Source organism: Myotis daubentonii, chromosome 3 (genome assembly GCF_963259705.1).
Source record: "Myotis daubentonii chromosome 3, mMyoDau2.1, whole genome shotgun sequence".
Taxonomy (NCBI): Eukaryota; Metazoa; Chordata; class Mammalia; order Chiroptera; family Vespertilionidae; genus Myotis; species Myotis daubentonii.
Window position 1 is genome coordinate 114,313,025 of NC_081842.1, and position 16,622 is coordinate 114,329,646.

At 42.2% G+C, this 16,622-nt stretch overlaps 1 protein-coding gene across 1 annotated transcript in view; it reads right to left on the reverse strand.

The window, feature by feature from the left end:
* DIPK2A (divergent protein kinase domain 2A) overlaps window positions 1-16,308 on the reverse strand; it is a 55,629-nt gene extending 39,321 nt beyond the window's left edge. Inside the window, exon 1 of the mRNA XM_059688220.1 lies at window positions 15,113-16,308. Within this exon, the coding sequence (XP_059544203.1) occupies window positions 15,113-15,769 (657 nt within the window). The 5' untranslated portion in view covers window positions 15,770-16,308. The remainder of the gene's footprint in view (window positions 1-15,112) is intronic.
* Window positions 16,309-16,622: the final 314 nt, after the last annotated feature.

A 16,622-nucleotide genomic window follows, 5' to 3' on the forward strand; every position in this document is an offset into this window, starting at 1 on the left:
CCACATCAGATGAACAACAGCAGAGACATCATCCAGAACCACAGGAAGGCTGGCTGAGTGGAAATTCTACAACTAGGAGGAAAGAGAATATCATACCCAGCCTCAGAGGAGGCGCAGTGCTGAAGTGAAATACTCAGGTGTGGAGTGCGCACACGGAGCCGGCTGGCGGCGGAGGGCGAGGTTGTTGTTTTCAATCAGGAGGAGTTTCAGACTCTGAGCTCCAGATCCGGGCGAGTCTCTGGGGACCCAGACTCAAACAGGAGAAGCAGGACTGTCGGGCTTTGGTCGGAACTCGAAGGCAGCTTTCTCTCCGAGGTTTGCAGCAGTTGCTGGGACTCTGAGAGGCAGAGCCCCTAGGGATGGAACTGAGAGCAGCCATAACTGCTCGCTCTGCCTGCCCTGTAGATCCTCGGGGACCTGCCCCGCCCCAGCCCTGCACAGAACCATTTGCCGGATAGCCTCAGGCAAAGGCTAGATTAGCACCGCCCTAGAAATCCAGCACAGAAGCTCTCCCACTGCAGACACAGCTGACTCTCATAGCCAGTTAGCCTGGAGGTCAAATCACCGCTGGTATTGCCGACAACAATCAAGGCTTAATTACAACAAGACGGCGCACAAAGACCACTAGGGGGTGCACCAAGAAAGCATAAAAAATGCGGAGACAAAGAAACAGGACAAAACTGTCAATGGAGAATATTGAGTTCAGAACCACACTTTTAAGGTCTCTTAAGAACTCTCTAGAAGCCGCCAATAAATGTAGTGAGATCCTCAAGAAATCTAATGAGACCCTCGATGTTGTGATAAAGAACCAACTAGAAATTAAGCATACACTGACTGAAATAAAAAATATTATACAAACACCCAACAGCAGACCAGAGGAGCGCAAGAATCAAGTCAAAGATTCAAAACGTGAAGAAGCAAAAAACACCCAACTGGAAAAGCAAAATGAAAAAAGAATCCGAAAATACGAAGATAGTGTAAGGAGCCTCTGGGACAGCTTCAAGCGTACCAACATCAGAATTATAGGGGTGCCAGAAGATGAGAGAGAGCAAGATATTGAAAACCTATTTGAAGAAATAATGACAGAAAACTTCCCACACCTGGTGAAAGAAATAGACTTACAGATCCAGGAAGCGCAGAGAACCCCAAACAAAAGGAATCCAAAGAGGACCACACCAAGACACATCATAATTAAAATGCCAAGAGCAAAAGACAAAGAGAGAATCTTAAAAGCAGCAAGAGAAGGAAACTCAGTTACCTGCAAGGGAATACCCATACGACTGTCAGCTGATTTCTCAACAGAAACTTTGCAGGCCAGAAGGGAATGGCAAGAAATATTCAAAGTGATGAATACCAAGAACCTACAACCAAGATTACTTTATCCAGCAAAGCTATCATTCAGAACGGAAGGTCAGATAAAGAGCTTCACAGATAAGGAAAAGCTAAACGAGTTCATCACCACCAAACCAGGATTATATGAAATGCTGAAAGGTATCCTTTAAGAAGAGGAAGAAGAAGAAAAAGGTAAAGATACAAATTATGAACAACAAATATGCATCTATCAACAAGTGAATCTAAGAATCAAGTGAATAAATAATCTGGTGATCATAATAGAATCAGGGACATAGAAAGGGAATGGACTGACTATTCTTGGGGGGGAAAGGGGTGTGGGAGATGCGAAAAGAGACTGGAAAAAAATCGTGCACCTATGGAAGAGGACAGTGGGTGGGGAGTGAGGGCGGAGGGTGGGGCGGGAACTGGGAGGAGGGGAGTTATGGGGGGAAAAAGAGGAACAAATGTAATAATCGGAACAATAAAGATTTAATTAAAAAAAAAAACAACCGCAGCGTGCAGCCAGCCCCCATTCAAGGAACAGCAGCCACGTGAGCAGTCAGCCCCAGTTGAAGGAGTAGCAGCTACATGTGTAGCACGCCCCATCTAAGGAACAGCAGCATCATGATCAGCACACCCTCTGTCTGGGGAACAGCAGCTGTGTGAGAAGCCTCCGCCAACCAGCCAGAGGAGCCACCACAGCTGTGAACAGCACCCACCAGAGGAGCTGCTGCCAACTGAGGAGCAACTGTTACCACAACCACCCAAGGAGCGACTGCAGCCCGAGGAGCCACTGCCACCCCAGGAGCAGCCCCTGAACGACTTAACATCTAGATCTGTTGGTGAGATCAAACATGGGTAGACAAAGAAACCCCCAAAGGAAAGAAGAGGAGGACTCGCAAGAAAAGCAGCTAAGTGAAACAGAGGCATGAAACATGTCAGAAAAAGAATATGGATTAAGGGTCGTAGAGTGCATACACTGGATGGAGGAAAAAAATCAACAAGTTATGCAAGAAGCAAGAGGAAACAGATGAAAAAAATCAATATCTTATGTAGGAACCAAGAAGAAACGAAGACTGATATAGCTGCAATAAAAAACACCATTGAAAGTTTAAATAGTGGACTAGGAGAAGCGGAGGACCGAATTAGCGAATTAGAAGACAGGGAAGCAAAACACACCCAAAGTGAACTGCAATTGGAGAAAAAAAATAAAAGACAGGAGGAGAGCCTAAGGGAGCTTTGGAACAACATGAACCGAAACAACATTCGAATAATAGGGGCGCCAGAACAACAGAAAGAGGAACAAGGGTTAGAAAACCTACTGGAAGAAATAATATCAGAAAACTTCCCTGAGGTTGGGAAGAAAAAAGTCTCACAAGCACAGAGAGTCCCAAACAAGATGAACCCGAAAAGACCCACACCAAGACACATCATAATTACCATGGCAAATGTTCAGGACAAAGAGAGAATCTTACAGGGCTGCAAGAGAGAGACGGAAATTTATATTCAGGGGATATCCCATTAGATTATCAAATGATTTCTCAACAGAAACACATCAGGCCAGAAAAGAATGGATGGAAATTTCTGAAGTGATGCAAAGGACTGAATTCAAGAATTAAGTGGGGCCTTGACTTACCCGAATAACGAGTTTTTCAAGATAAGCCGTCTCTCAGCGGAAATTTTGCTTTGAGTTGCAAGCTAAAATTCGGGTTATGAGCCAGCTGCAGATACCCCACCGCTAGTTGGTGCAGCAAATCTCACAGTGAACGCCACAACATCAGCCCAGCATCACGTGTCTCACTTGTTCACATTAAGATTTGACATACGAGTAATTTGACTTACGAGCTCCGTCACAGAATGAATTAAACTCGTAAATAGGGCCCCACTGTGCTCTATCCAGCAAGGCTAACATTCAAAATTGAAGGGGAAATAAGAAGCTTCACAGAAAAAAAAAGGTTAAGAGAGTTTATCACCACCAAGCCAGCAATGCAAGAAATGCTACAGGGACTGGTGTAAAAAGAAGAAATAAAAAGCTCAGAAAGAAAACAGAAACAAAAAATAGAAATGGCTATAAACAAGTACCTTTCAATAATAACTTTAAACGTAAATGGACTAAACCAGCCGTGGGCAAACTATAGCCCGTAGGCCGGATCCGGCCCATTTGAAATGAATAAAACTATTGAAATAAAAGACGTACCCTTTTATGTAATGATGTTTACTTTGAATTTATATTAGTTCACACAAACACTCCATCCATGCTTTTGTTCCAGCCCTCCGGTCCAGTTTAAGAACCCATTGTGGCCCTCAAGTCAAAAAGTTTGCCCACCCCTCGACTAAACGCTCCAACCAAAAGACATCGAGTGGCTGAATGGATAAAACAACATGACCCATATATTTGCTGTCTACAAGAGACCCACCTCAGAATAAGGGACTCACACAGACTGAAAGTGAAGGGATAGAAAAATATCATTCAGGCAAATGGAAAAGAAAAAAAAAAGCTGGGGTAGCAATACTTATATCGGACAAAATAGACCTCAAAGTGAAGGCCATAACAAGAGATAAGGAAGGCCACTTCATAATACTAAAGGGATCAATACAACAAGAAATATAACCTTGATAAACATAAAGGCACCCAATTGAGGAGCACCCAAATACATAAAAAAAACTCCTGGAAGATATCAAGGGAGAGATCGACAACAATACAACCATAGTAGGGGACTTTAGTACACCGCCGACGTCACTGGAAAAATCCTCTAGACAAAAAATCAGCAAATAAACAGCAATCCTAAATGACTCACTAGATCAGATGGACTTAATTGACATCTTCAGAACACTTCACCCCAAAGCCACGGAATATATGTTCTTCTCAAGGGCACATGGGACATTTTCAAAAATGGAGCACATATTGGGTCACAAGCAAAGTCTCCCGAAATTCAAGAAGACAGAAATCATACCAAGCATCTTCTCAGATCACAATGGCATAATACTAGAAAAAAACTACAATAAAAACAACCCAAAGTACTCAACCACTTGGAAGTTGAATAGCATGTAATGAAATATTGATTGGGTTACCAATGAGATCAAAGAAGAAATTAAAAACATACTGGAAACTAATGACAATGAAAACACAACACTCCAAAACCTATGGGACACAATGAAAGCAGTCCTGTGAGGGAAGTTTATAGCTCTACAGGCCTATCTCAAAAAACAAGAAAAAATGGTAGTAAATCATCTAACTCTACAACTCAAAGATTTAGAAAGAGAGCAACAAGAAAAGCCCAGAGTGAGCAGAAGGAAGGAGATAATAAAGATTAGAGCAGAAATAAATGACATAGAGACCAAAAAAACGATACAGAAAATCAATGAAACCAAGAGCTGGTTCTTTGAAAGGATAAACAAGATTGATGAACCTCTAGCCAGGCTCACCAAGAAATACAAATGATTGTTAAAAAATACTATGGACAGCTCTACTCCAACAAACTAGACAACCTGGAGGAAATGAACATATTCGCAGATAACTACAACCTTCGAAAACTCAATCAGGAAGAATCTAAAAATCTCAACAGGCCAATAACTATGGAAGAAATTGAAGCAGTCATCAAAAAGCTTCCAGCAAACAGAAGCCCAGGGCCAGGCGGCTTCACAGAGGAGTTTCCCAAACATTCAAGGAAGAACTAAAACCTATCCTCCTCAGACTACTACAAAAAATTCAAGAGGAAGGAACACTTCCAAGCTCATTCTATGAAGCCAGCATCACCCTAATACCAAAACCAGGGAAAGACAACAAAATGAAAGAGAATTCAGGCCAATATCCCTCATGAACATAGATCCCCAAATCCTAAACAAAATCTTAGCAAATCAGATCCAGCAGTATATCATAAAGCTCATACACCATGACCAAGTAGGATTTATCCCAGGGATGCAAGGATGGTACAATATCTGCAAATCAATAAACGTGATACATCACATAAACAAATTGAAAGAAAAAAACCACATGGTCATATCAACTGAAGCAGAAAAAGCATTTGACAAAATCCAACACCCATTTCTGATAAAAACTCTCAGCAAGGTGGGAATTGAAGGATCATACCTCAACATAATAAAAGCCATATATTACAAACCCACAGCCAACATCATTCTCAACGGACAAAAACTAAAACCATTTCCCCTAAGAACAGGAACAAGACAGGGATGCCTCTCTCACCACTCGTGTTCGACATAGTACTGGAAGTATTAGCCATTGCAATTAGACAAGAAGAAGAAATAAAAGGCATCCAAATTGGAAAAGTAAAACTGTCCTTATTCGCAGATGACATGATATTATACATAAAAATCCCTAAAGACTCCATCAAAAAACTATTAGACTTAATAAATGAATTTGGCAATGTAGCAGGAAACAAAGTTAATGCGAAGAAATCTATGGCATTTCTATACACCAATAGTGAACTTTCAGAAAGAGAGACTAAAAAAGCAATCCCATTTACCATCACACCAAAAAATTAAGATACCTAGGAGTAAACTTAACTAAGGAGGTAAATACCTCTACTCAGAAAACCACAGGCCGTTGAAAAAAGAGATACAGGGAGACATAAACAGATGAATGAACATACCATGTTCTTGGATTGGTAGAATCAACATCATTAAAATTTCCATACTACCCAAAGCAATCTATAAATTCAACACACTTCCCATTAAAATACCAATGGCGTATTTCACAGATGTAGAACGAACTCTCCAAAAATTCATCTGGAATAAGAGAAGACCCTGAATAGCTGCAGCGATCCTGAGAAAGAAGAACAAAGTAGGTGGGATCTCAATACCTGATATCAAGCTGTATTACAATGCCACTGTTCTCAAAACTGCCTGGTACTGGCACAAGAACAGACATATAGATCAATGGAATAGTATAGAGAGACCAGAAATTGACCCGAACCAATATGCTCAATTAATATTTGACAAAGGAGGTAAGAACATACAATGGAGTCAAGATAAGTCTCTTCAATAAATGGTGTTGGGAAAATTGGACAGATACATGCAAAAAAATGAAATTAGACCACCAACTTACACCATACATAAAAATAAACTCAAAATGGATAAAGGACTTAAATGTAAGATGGGAAATCATAAAAATACTAGAGGAATCCAAAGGCAACAAAATCTCAGACATATGCCGAAGCAATTTCTTCACTGATACAGCTCCTAGGGCATTGGAAACTAAAGAGAAAGTAAAGAAATGGGACTACATCAAAATAAAAATCTTCTGCACAGCAAAAGAAACCATCAAGGAAATAAGAAAGCCCAATGCATGGGAGAACATATTTGCCAATGTTATCACCGATACGGGTTTAATCTCCAACGTTTATAGGGAACTCATATAACTTAACAAAAGGAAGGTAAACAGTCCAATCAAAAAATGGGCAAAGGACCTAAATTGACACTTTTCAAAAGAGGACATTCAGAAAGCCAAGAGACATATGAAAACATGCTCAAAGTCACTAATCATCCGAGAAATGCAAATCCAAACAACAATGAGGTACCATCTCACACCTGTCAGACTGGCTATCATCAACAAATCAACAAAGGACAAGTGCTGGAGAGGATGTGGAGAAAAAGGAACACTTGTACACTGCTGGTGGGAATGCAGACTGGTGCAGCCACTATGGAAGACAGTATGGAGTTTTCTCAAAAAGTTAAAAATGGAACTCCCATTTGACCCAGTGATCTCACTTCTAGGAATATATTCCAAGAAACCAGAAACACCAATCAGAAAGGATATATGCACCCCTATGTTCATAGCAGCACAATTCACCATAGCTAAGATCTGGAAACAGCCTAAGTGCCCATCAGCAGATGAATGGATTAGAAAACTGTGGTACATGTACACGACGGAATACTATGCTGCTGTAAAATAGAAGGAATTCTTACCATTTGTGACAGCATGGATGGAACTGGAAAGCATTATGCTAAGTGAAATAAGCCAGTCAATGAAAGAAAAATACGACATGATCTCACTCATTTATGGATAATTATGACCATTAAAAACTGATGAGCAAAAATAGATACAGAGGCAGAGCAACATTGAACAGACTGGCAAACCACAGTGGGAAGGCTGGGGAGGGTTAGGGCATGAGGTGGGGGGGGGGGTAATAGATCAACCAAAGAACTTGTTTGCATGCATATGAGCATAACCAATGGACACAAGACATTGGGGGGAATGGGAGGCTAGGGGAGGGTCAAGGGGAGAGAAAAAAAGGAGACATATATAATACTCTTTGTAATACTTCAAGCAATAAAACAATTAAAAAAAAAACTCAGGCTCTTTAACATTAACTTGCTCAATGCCACTCAATAACTTTAAGGTAGTATAGAATGCTATCTCAATACCATCCCCATTACTGCTTCTGTCTCCTCCTCCCCCAATCTATACACAGAATTCCGTTTATCCTTCAGAACTCAATTCCTGTATGAAATTTTCCCTAGCATCTGCATCTATGGAGATATACCCAGATAGTATCTAATAGAGTGTACGTATTTTTTGTAGGACTTACAATGCTATATTGACAGTAATTATTTATATACTTACCTCCTACACAGTAAGCTTCTTGCTGCCTAGAAAGATCCTTTCAGTCCAAATGCCTTACAACACAATATTTATCAAATAAACAAAATTAATTTCTTCCGATTCTAAATCCAGGACTGTAAGTCCAAAGAGCTTCCGGTTATTTAACAGATAACTTCCCATCAAGAATCTATTTTTAAAAATGACATACAAATTGGATAAAATACAAATTGATTATATAATTTAAAGCCTTTCAGGGTCTATGACCAGGATGAGTAACAATCTTCATCTTACACTAGTAATTAAAGTCTTAAGACATTTTGCAATCATATACTAAAGTTCACTGTAGATGTAGGAAAAACACAGGGCTTATATTTTAAGGCCCTACTGGTTTGATATACAAATAATCAGTGAAAAGTGAAGAAAGAAAAAAATGCCAGCATTCTAAAGAGTCTGCATCAGCCCTAGCCCGTTTGGCTCAGTGGATAGAGTGTCCGCCTGCAGACCAGGGTTCAATTCCAGTCAAGGGCAGGTATCTTGCTTGTAGGGTCCTCCCCAGCCTGGTCCCTGGTCAGGGCTCATGCAGGAGGCAATCAATTGATGTGTTTCTCTCACATTGATATTTCTCTCTTTCCCTTTCTCTTCCACTCTCTCTAAAAATCAATGGAAAAATATCCTAAGGTGAGGATTAAAAAAAAAAAGCCAGGCGAAGGCAGGGAGGGCCAGTGTCATCCTCTGGCTTGGCTTTGTAAATAGCAGTGAATGATCCCCAAGTGTTTATTTCACATCGTATTTTTTCTCCAGACCAGATAAGATTTATGGGAAACACATATAAATTAGTAGGTTGTATTTTTGCCTGGATAACCTACTTTTGTTTATATGAGGAGAGATGAATATACTATAATGTAACCAGATTTTATGTTTCTTCCTGAACTCTTAATGTATAATATATGTATATGATGGTGTATACATATAAAAAAAAGTCAGCAGCAATGATAGAAATATAGGAAGTAGGCCAGAGACCATAAGCCAATACATCAGAGATCAAAAACCAGTCTGAAGATCCCCTGAGAAACTGAAAACCTATGTCCAGAAAGCAGATCCCCCCCAAATTAAGCTTTTTATTTCCCACCAACACACTTGAGGAACATGTGCTGACCCATGCAGTGGAAATATGAAAATAAAAAGAGAGTTCAAAGACTAGAAAAAGTACAGAAAAAAACCCACTTAGAATTAATTATGGTAAAAAGATATGGATTAATCCAGAAAATAGGTGAGGATGTCAAATGATTTTAGTCCATTAACCTGGAAGAGACGCTTTCCTAAGGTTACTATTTCTATGGTCTTTCCAAAATACAAGTCTCCCTCTTCTTGGATCTGAGGTATACATAATTATTTTTGTTTGATCTTTCATGAAGGTCATTCAAGTGTCAAAAATGTCAATAAAACCTCCGATGAAAAACAACAAAAACCCTCCAGTCTTAAGCTTATGAATTTATTAAATAAAAAGTGCTCTACTCAGAACTACCTAGTCAGAACCATCTCTGAAGTCTAAATCTGGGAATGTAGTTACTGCAGCAGCAGCCAGTTGGAGCGTTATGTGGCTCCCCAAGCTGTTTCTTGAAAAGAAACTCCTGAGACAAAGTCTAGAACATCCTTTCTAAATGCAATATAGACCCACGAGATCCTTGGCTACCTTTACCTCCATATTTTTTCCTGTAAAGGCAGTCTCTGGTTTTGTTTTGTTTTAATATGATTTCATGTGTGTAAACATTTTGGGATAGAAAGACAAATGTGAAATAGGGTTGTTTATGCATTCTGGCCAAGTCCCAAACCTCCCAACCCGCTTTTAGAAGAGCTTAAACCCACAAATTAAAGTCAAGCTCAGAAAGGAAGTAAAAAAATACTTTCTCAAGTCAAGAGTCACAGGATGTTGGGGTTGAAAAGGAGAAGGATCTGAACCAACAGTCTCACTTTATAGATAAGTAAAATAAGTCCCATAAAAAAAGTTTATCAACCTGTAATTAGCTAAATGGCCATAATATTTTGTTTACTTCAAAAACCACAGTTTAGGCAGTACACCTTAATAATATATTCTTCACCTGTAGAAATGATTTTTAAGGATAAAAATAACAATCACTCAAAGTTGTCTTTAAAATCTATCCTATAATGTAGGAAGGTACTAAATCAAAGTAAATAAAAATATGGTTCATAGCAGGAATCATAACTGTTTTTAAGGTGACCCATACCAAACAAGCTTCAAAACAGCTGATCAAATACACCAGGTAAAGTTACCTTTACCTTATTTAATGTCTAACACTGAGTGCTGACTATAAATCAGGCACTACTATATAATAAGGTGTTTTGAATGTATCATGCCATTTACAGGAATTTTAAAAAAAGCTTAGCCCTCGCTGATTTGGCTCAGTGAATAGAGTGTTGGCCTGCGGACTGAAGGGCCCCAGGTTCCATTCTGGTCAAGGACACATGCCCGGGTTGTGGACTCAATCCCTGGTTGGGGACATGCAGGAGGCAGCCAATCAGTGTTTCTCATCATTGATGTTTCTATCTTTCTCTCCCTCTCCCTTCCTCTCTCTGAAATCAATAAAAGTATATTTAAAAAATAAAATAAATAAAAGCTTAAAATGCAAAGCTTAAATATGATAGCTACATACTGTAAAAATCAAAGAAGTCCTATTAAAATCATGATTCAGAAAAGTTAAGGTAAATAAAGTTCTACAAAATATAACAGTAAAACGAATTTCCACCTCTACCTCCCTGAACAACTAAGAGCTTCCTTTATTTCTAAGGAACCAACTTCACTATCTCCAGGTGAAAAAGTCAGAGATATAGTCTGAACTTCAGGAAATCTAGGCAACACTGTTTTCTCATACACAGCTTCTATAACTTCAAGAACAGGACAAATACTGATAGAAAATTTACCAATACAGTAACAGAAAACATGTTGCCATTCTGCCAAATCCTTCAACGCCTCAACTTTTGAATATTCCAAGAATGCTATTGCACAATATAAAATCAACGAAGTCCTTCTCCCCAAAATTTTTCATAGGATTATGGCATACTCGTAATTAAAATATACTTCTTGGTGAGGTTAAAAAGGGTGAGGATGAAAAGAATGTATCAGAGTAGAAAATAAAGGTACTACTAGCATTACCCTGTTGCTTGATAATCATAAAAATGTTTTTCAATTATTTCATTAGTACCTTATAAAGGAGGTTTTTAAATGTTTATTTTGGAAACATGCTTATTACTACACTGGAACTTTTGTTAAGAATAGTTAGATGATGCCAGCTCAAAAGACTATTTCTCCAAAGTAATTAATTTTTAGACATTATAAGATAGGGAAAATCTAGTTCATCACAAAATGTCCAAAAATTCAATAAGTAGTTATCTCCTGGGAAGTGGGGTAGGGGTTGGATGGGGGGATTTAAACTGTAAAACACATGCTTGTACCCTTACAAAAACATTTTTAAAAATACATGAATCTCCCTCAGTGGATAGAGTGTCAGCGTGCGTTCTGAAGGGTCCCTGGTTAGATTCTGGTCAAGGGCATGTACCTCAGATGCAGGCTGGGTCCTTGGCCCCCATTGGGGTTCGTGTGGGAGGCAACCAATCCATATGTCTCTCTCACATCAATGTTTCTCTCTTTCTCTCCCCTCTCTTCTACTCTCTCTAAAAAAAAAACACAACAAAAAAACAAAAAATCAATGGAAAAATATCCTCGGGGTAAAGATTAAGGGGGAAAAAAAAAATACATGAACCAAAAAATATATATAAAGAACCAAATTTTAGTGAGTTTTTATAATATTATCAACTTGTATTCCAAAACTAACAAAAACAGCTATTAACAGTTTATATAAACTGGTATAAATACTAAAATTGTATACATTTGTCTAGATAACAAAAAGTAATGAACATCACGATTTGACTTAGTGTGTAACAATCTTTGTACTTGATCACAGAATTTTAAGATTCCTTTCATTTTAGTGGTTTTATAACATCATCAGACTTTTATAACATCATCAGACCTCAAGTAATATTTTCCACACTTTTTTTTAATTGCTTAAAATATTAGTACATTTGTCTCCCTTTCCCCCCCACCTTGACCTTCCCCCAGCCTCCCCTACCCCCCAGTGTCTTGTGTCCATTGGTTATGCTTATATACACGCATACAAGTCCTTTGGTTGATCTCTTACCCCCCCCCCAACCCTCCCCAGCCTTCCTACTGTAGTTTGACAGTCTGTTTAATGCTGCTCTGCCTCTGTATCTATTTTTGTTCAACAGTTTATAATGGTCTTTATTATCCATAAATGAGTGAGATCATGTGGTATTTTTCTTTCACTGACTGGCTTATTTCACTTAGCATAATGCTCTCCAGTTCCATCCATGCTGTTGCAAATGGTAAGAATTCCTTCTTTTTTACAGCAGCATAGTATTCCATTGTGTATATGTACCACAGTTTTCTAATCCATTCATCCGTTGCCATCATCAGACCTCAAGTAATATTGTCCACACTTCTTAACTCACTAGTTTTTACCAAAGATGAAGTGGTTCTATAAACAAAGTAGAAGCTCTATGAAGATCGGTTATCTAAAAATAAGCCTTCTAAAAAGGTAAAGATACAAATTATGAACAACAAATACACATCTATCAACAAGTGAATCTAAAAATCAAGTGACTAAATAATCTGATGAACAGAATAAACTGGTGAATATAATAGAATCAGGGGCATAGAAAGGGAGTGGACTGACTATTCTCAGGGGGAAAAGGGGCTGGGGGTGTGTGGGAAGGAACTGGACAAAAATTGTACACCTATGGATGAGGACAGTAGGGGGGGGAATAAGGGCAGAGGGTGGGGTGGGAACCTGATGGAGGGGAGCTTTGGGGGAAAAAAAGAGGAACAACTGTAATAATCTGAACAATAAAGATTTAATTAAAAAAATAAATAAATAAATAAATAAATAAAATAAGCCTTTTTCTACTTGCTTATCAAATGCTGAAGTTTCTCATATTTAAATGTCATACTTATAAAGAACTGCATACATAATACATGTTTTTAAAATATTAGTTTTAACATTAGCTGTTTCTAATATGTCAATAGCATAACCTGATAAAATTCTATAATAAAAGCATAATATGCAAATCAACCGAACTGCGCTGAATGACCAAGCTATGACACCCACTGGCGCCAGGCCATCCAAGGCAGGTGCGATGCGATTGGTCGGGAGCCCCGCCATTGCCCCATGATCAACCCGCAGAGGAAGGCCCAGGTCACCAGCCAGTGGGGGGATCAATCAGAGGGCTCCACGATTGCCCCAAAGAAGGAGGCCCAGGCTACCCTGCAGCAGCAGGCTCTGCAGGGGGATGGATTGCGGGGCTCCAGGACTGCAAGAGGGCGCATTCCGAGGGACAAACCCACCCTCCCCCCCCCCCACACAGTGCATGAATTTCGGGCACAGGGCCTTTAGTCTTTTAATAGGCAGCCATTATTGTAAGTGCAGAAAATGTGTATTCTACTACTGTAGCTCCTTACTAAATTTTGGAATCCCAGAGAATTGAGAGTAATATACTCAGCAAACTACAAATGCTAAATCTTTTTTCAGGGATCACCTTGCTAACATAATCGTCTATTTTTCAAAGAGAAAAGGCAGTTCAAATTTTTAAAAAGTGTCAAATCAAATGTATATATCACAAATACAGACAAACTTTAATGGCTGACTAGTTTTAAAATGACCTCTTCAATGGACGTTCAACCATTTCACTGTTAAAGAGAGCAATATTCAATATATAATCCATACTTTGAATTTGACTCGTTACATACTATATCCTATCACAACTTAAAATTTACCAAGACACACACTAAAGTTTTGTTTGAGGCAAAATATTTATTTTGTGTTACAATTATTTGGCTTAACCAATCAAAGGAAACTAGTTTCTCTTAGCTAAGCTGGGCAATGGAACTTGAGAAAAGAAAGCAACATAAATGAATATGATTCCTAATTTATGCAACCCATAGAAAGCCCCCAGCCATCAGTGACATTCCTAACAGCACAGAAAGGACATAAATTATATCACAATTATTTGTGATTACTTTTAAATCATGTTTTTTTCGCCTTGTATTTCAAATACTACAGCAAAACTGGTGTGGAAAATGAGCAACTAACTTTTCCTAGGGTTATCAGGAGGGATCATACTCCCAGTTGTAACCACTATCCAAGGACACAGCTCGACTGCTGGATGGGAATGTGTAGAAACTCAGTAACTGCTCCAAAGGTAAACACAACATTGTTTTTTCTTTTCTTTTAAGTTTTGTTTTCTTTTTGCTGTCACATTACAAAGAACTCAACCTACTCCCCTAAAAGGTACATTTGTTTTAAAAAGGTCAAGAGAGAGCCAATAACTCCATTAGAGAGGTGAGACTCTCTTTTTCCCCTTTTACTTGCCCTGGCCTAACATTTCACCTCTTTCCTGCAGCAAAATACCAGAAGAATAGGGAAGGTCACAGGAGCAGGATGAAAACATCCTGGCCATAATAACCCTCCCAGCCCCCAAATCCTAGGAAGCCTTAATATTTTCCTCTCCTTAATCCCACCCAGAGCAAGACTCATGATTAACCCCACCCCTGAACACAGTCCCCATTTCAGTCCCTATCTTTCCCAGCTTGTCCTCAAATCAGCTTTTCCAAGGATCTGCTAAGTAAATGAGCGAAGGAATAAAACAAAGACAGACTTTGGAGCCGAAGGTAGGTCAGCCTTGCAGGGTACTAAAGGGGAGAGCAGATGCGGTAAAGAAAACACTTGAAAAGAACTAAGAAAGGTCCAAGGACTCGTGAACGGACTGTGCCGTGGAAGTCCAGACCGGCGGATAAAATCAGAAAGGCACGGAGAACGGAAGAAAACTAGGAAAGACATTTTGGGAGCACAGCAGATGCACTCCCTCTGGTGTTGAAGGATCCGCAGTCAAATCCGAGAAGCGCCGCGTCTAGATGACAAGGGCGGACTCTGCACCCGCCCCAGACGCCCTCCGCAGTACCGCACAGCGCCCAAGGTTCCCCAGCGTTGTCCCCTTCCCACGCCCGCAGCCTGGCCCAAGCGGGTAGGGTGCAAACTGGGTAACGAGGGCCAGCGGGGCCACCTCTCCTGACTCCCGCTTCCCGCACTACCCCTCCCGCACGCCGCCCGGCCCGGACTCCGCGCCTACCTGTAGCACCAGCGGCTCCGGGTTGAAGGCCAGGGTCAGCAGCAACTGCATGCGCTCCGAGTCCTTGAGATTGCGGAGCAGGAAGCTGCCCGAGTCCTTGGTCTCGGCGTAGCGGCGCACTAGGCGGTCGAGCAGGCGCTGTGAGGGGCAGTGCACCAGGTCGGACCAACCCTCCACAGCCTCGGGCGTGAGCAGCCTCACGTCGCCATTCAGGCGCGCGAACTCCGTGCGCGGCATGGCCTGCAGCAGGTCGCAGCGAGGCCGGCCGGTGGCCCGCTTGCAGATGCTCTGGTCGAGCTGCGCCAGCTCGCGCTGCGAGCCCAGGCGCTTGAGCACCACGCGGCGGCGGCCACTCTCGCGGGGCTCGCCATACTGCGCGAAGTAGACGTTCTTCACGTTGAGGAAGTCCAGCAGGCGCAAGCGGCCCCACGCCTCGAACACTACTTGCCCGTTGAGGAAGCGTCGGCACCAGCTCGTGCCGAAGCACGCCGGGCACTTATTGAGCTGCAGGAAGCGCCGGTCGGTCAGTTCATTGCGCTGCCAGGAGGCGAGCAGCGACGGCGAGTGCAGCACCATCAGTACCAACAAGCTGCCCAGAGCCGCCAGCTTCAGCGAGCGGGACAGGCGGCCTAGCTTCGGGGGCACCAGGCGCCACATCCCGCCCGCCGCCCGTCCGCACCGGAGGGCGAGGGCACCCCCCTGGGCGCCCCCGCCGCGCCAAAACCCCGAACGGGAGGAGGAGCGAGGGCGCGGCCTGGGATGGGAGCAGAGTAGGTGTGTGAGCTACAGCGGGAGGGGGGAAGAGCCGGTTCTAGCAGGCTGCGACTTCCAGTCCCTAGTCTCCACAACTCTCGAGCTCCTAACGCCGAGCTCCCGCACCGACTCTCAGGGCGTCTCTTTTCAGCCAGCCAAGTTATGGAGGGGCGGGAGGGGAGGCGAGGGCGCGGGGCCCGAATGCCACGCGCCCGCACGCACGCGCATGCGCACAGCACTCTCAGGGTGCGAGAGCTGCAGCGGCGGTCGGGTCTTGGGGAGATCGAAGGATGGACTCACGGAAGGGGAAGAAAAGCTGGAGTGTCTCACTCCACAAGCAGCAACAGTGTACGAAGATGGGATGAAGGAGGCGCCTGCCGCACGCCCAGGTTCCTGGCTGGCTCTCCGGAGACGCCGGGAACCGGGGGCGGAGCACGCGGGGTGCACGAGCGCGTCGCGCGCCACCCGGAAAGCGTAAGCGCGGCTCTTGGGTGGCAGCGGGGCGTCTCCGTGGGGCGGAGTCCGAGCCCGAGCCCTGGAGGAGGGATGAACTCGTGGTGAGAAGACTTTTAGTAATAGTTCATCTTTCATGACTGTGGAAGATTACTGGAGCCTGACATTTCCCACCATGGAAATGGTCCTCTGAGGGCGGGGGGGGGGGGGGGGAGGGAGAAGGGACAAGAAGAACTGAATTGCGAAAAGCTAATGCACCTCCCTGTCGCTGAGGGCGCGCGTGGGGCGGGGCGGAGTGAGCGGG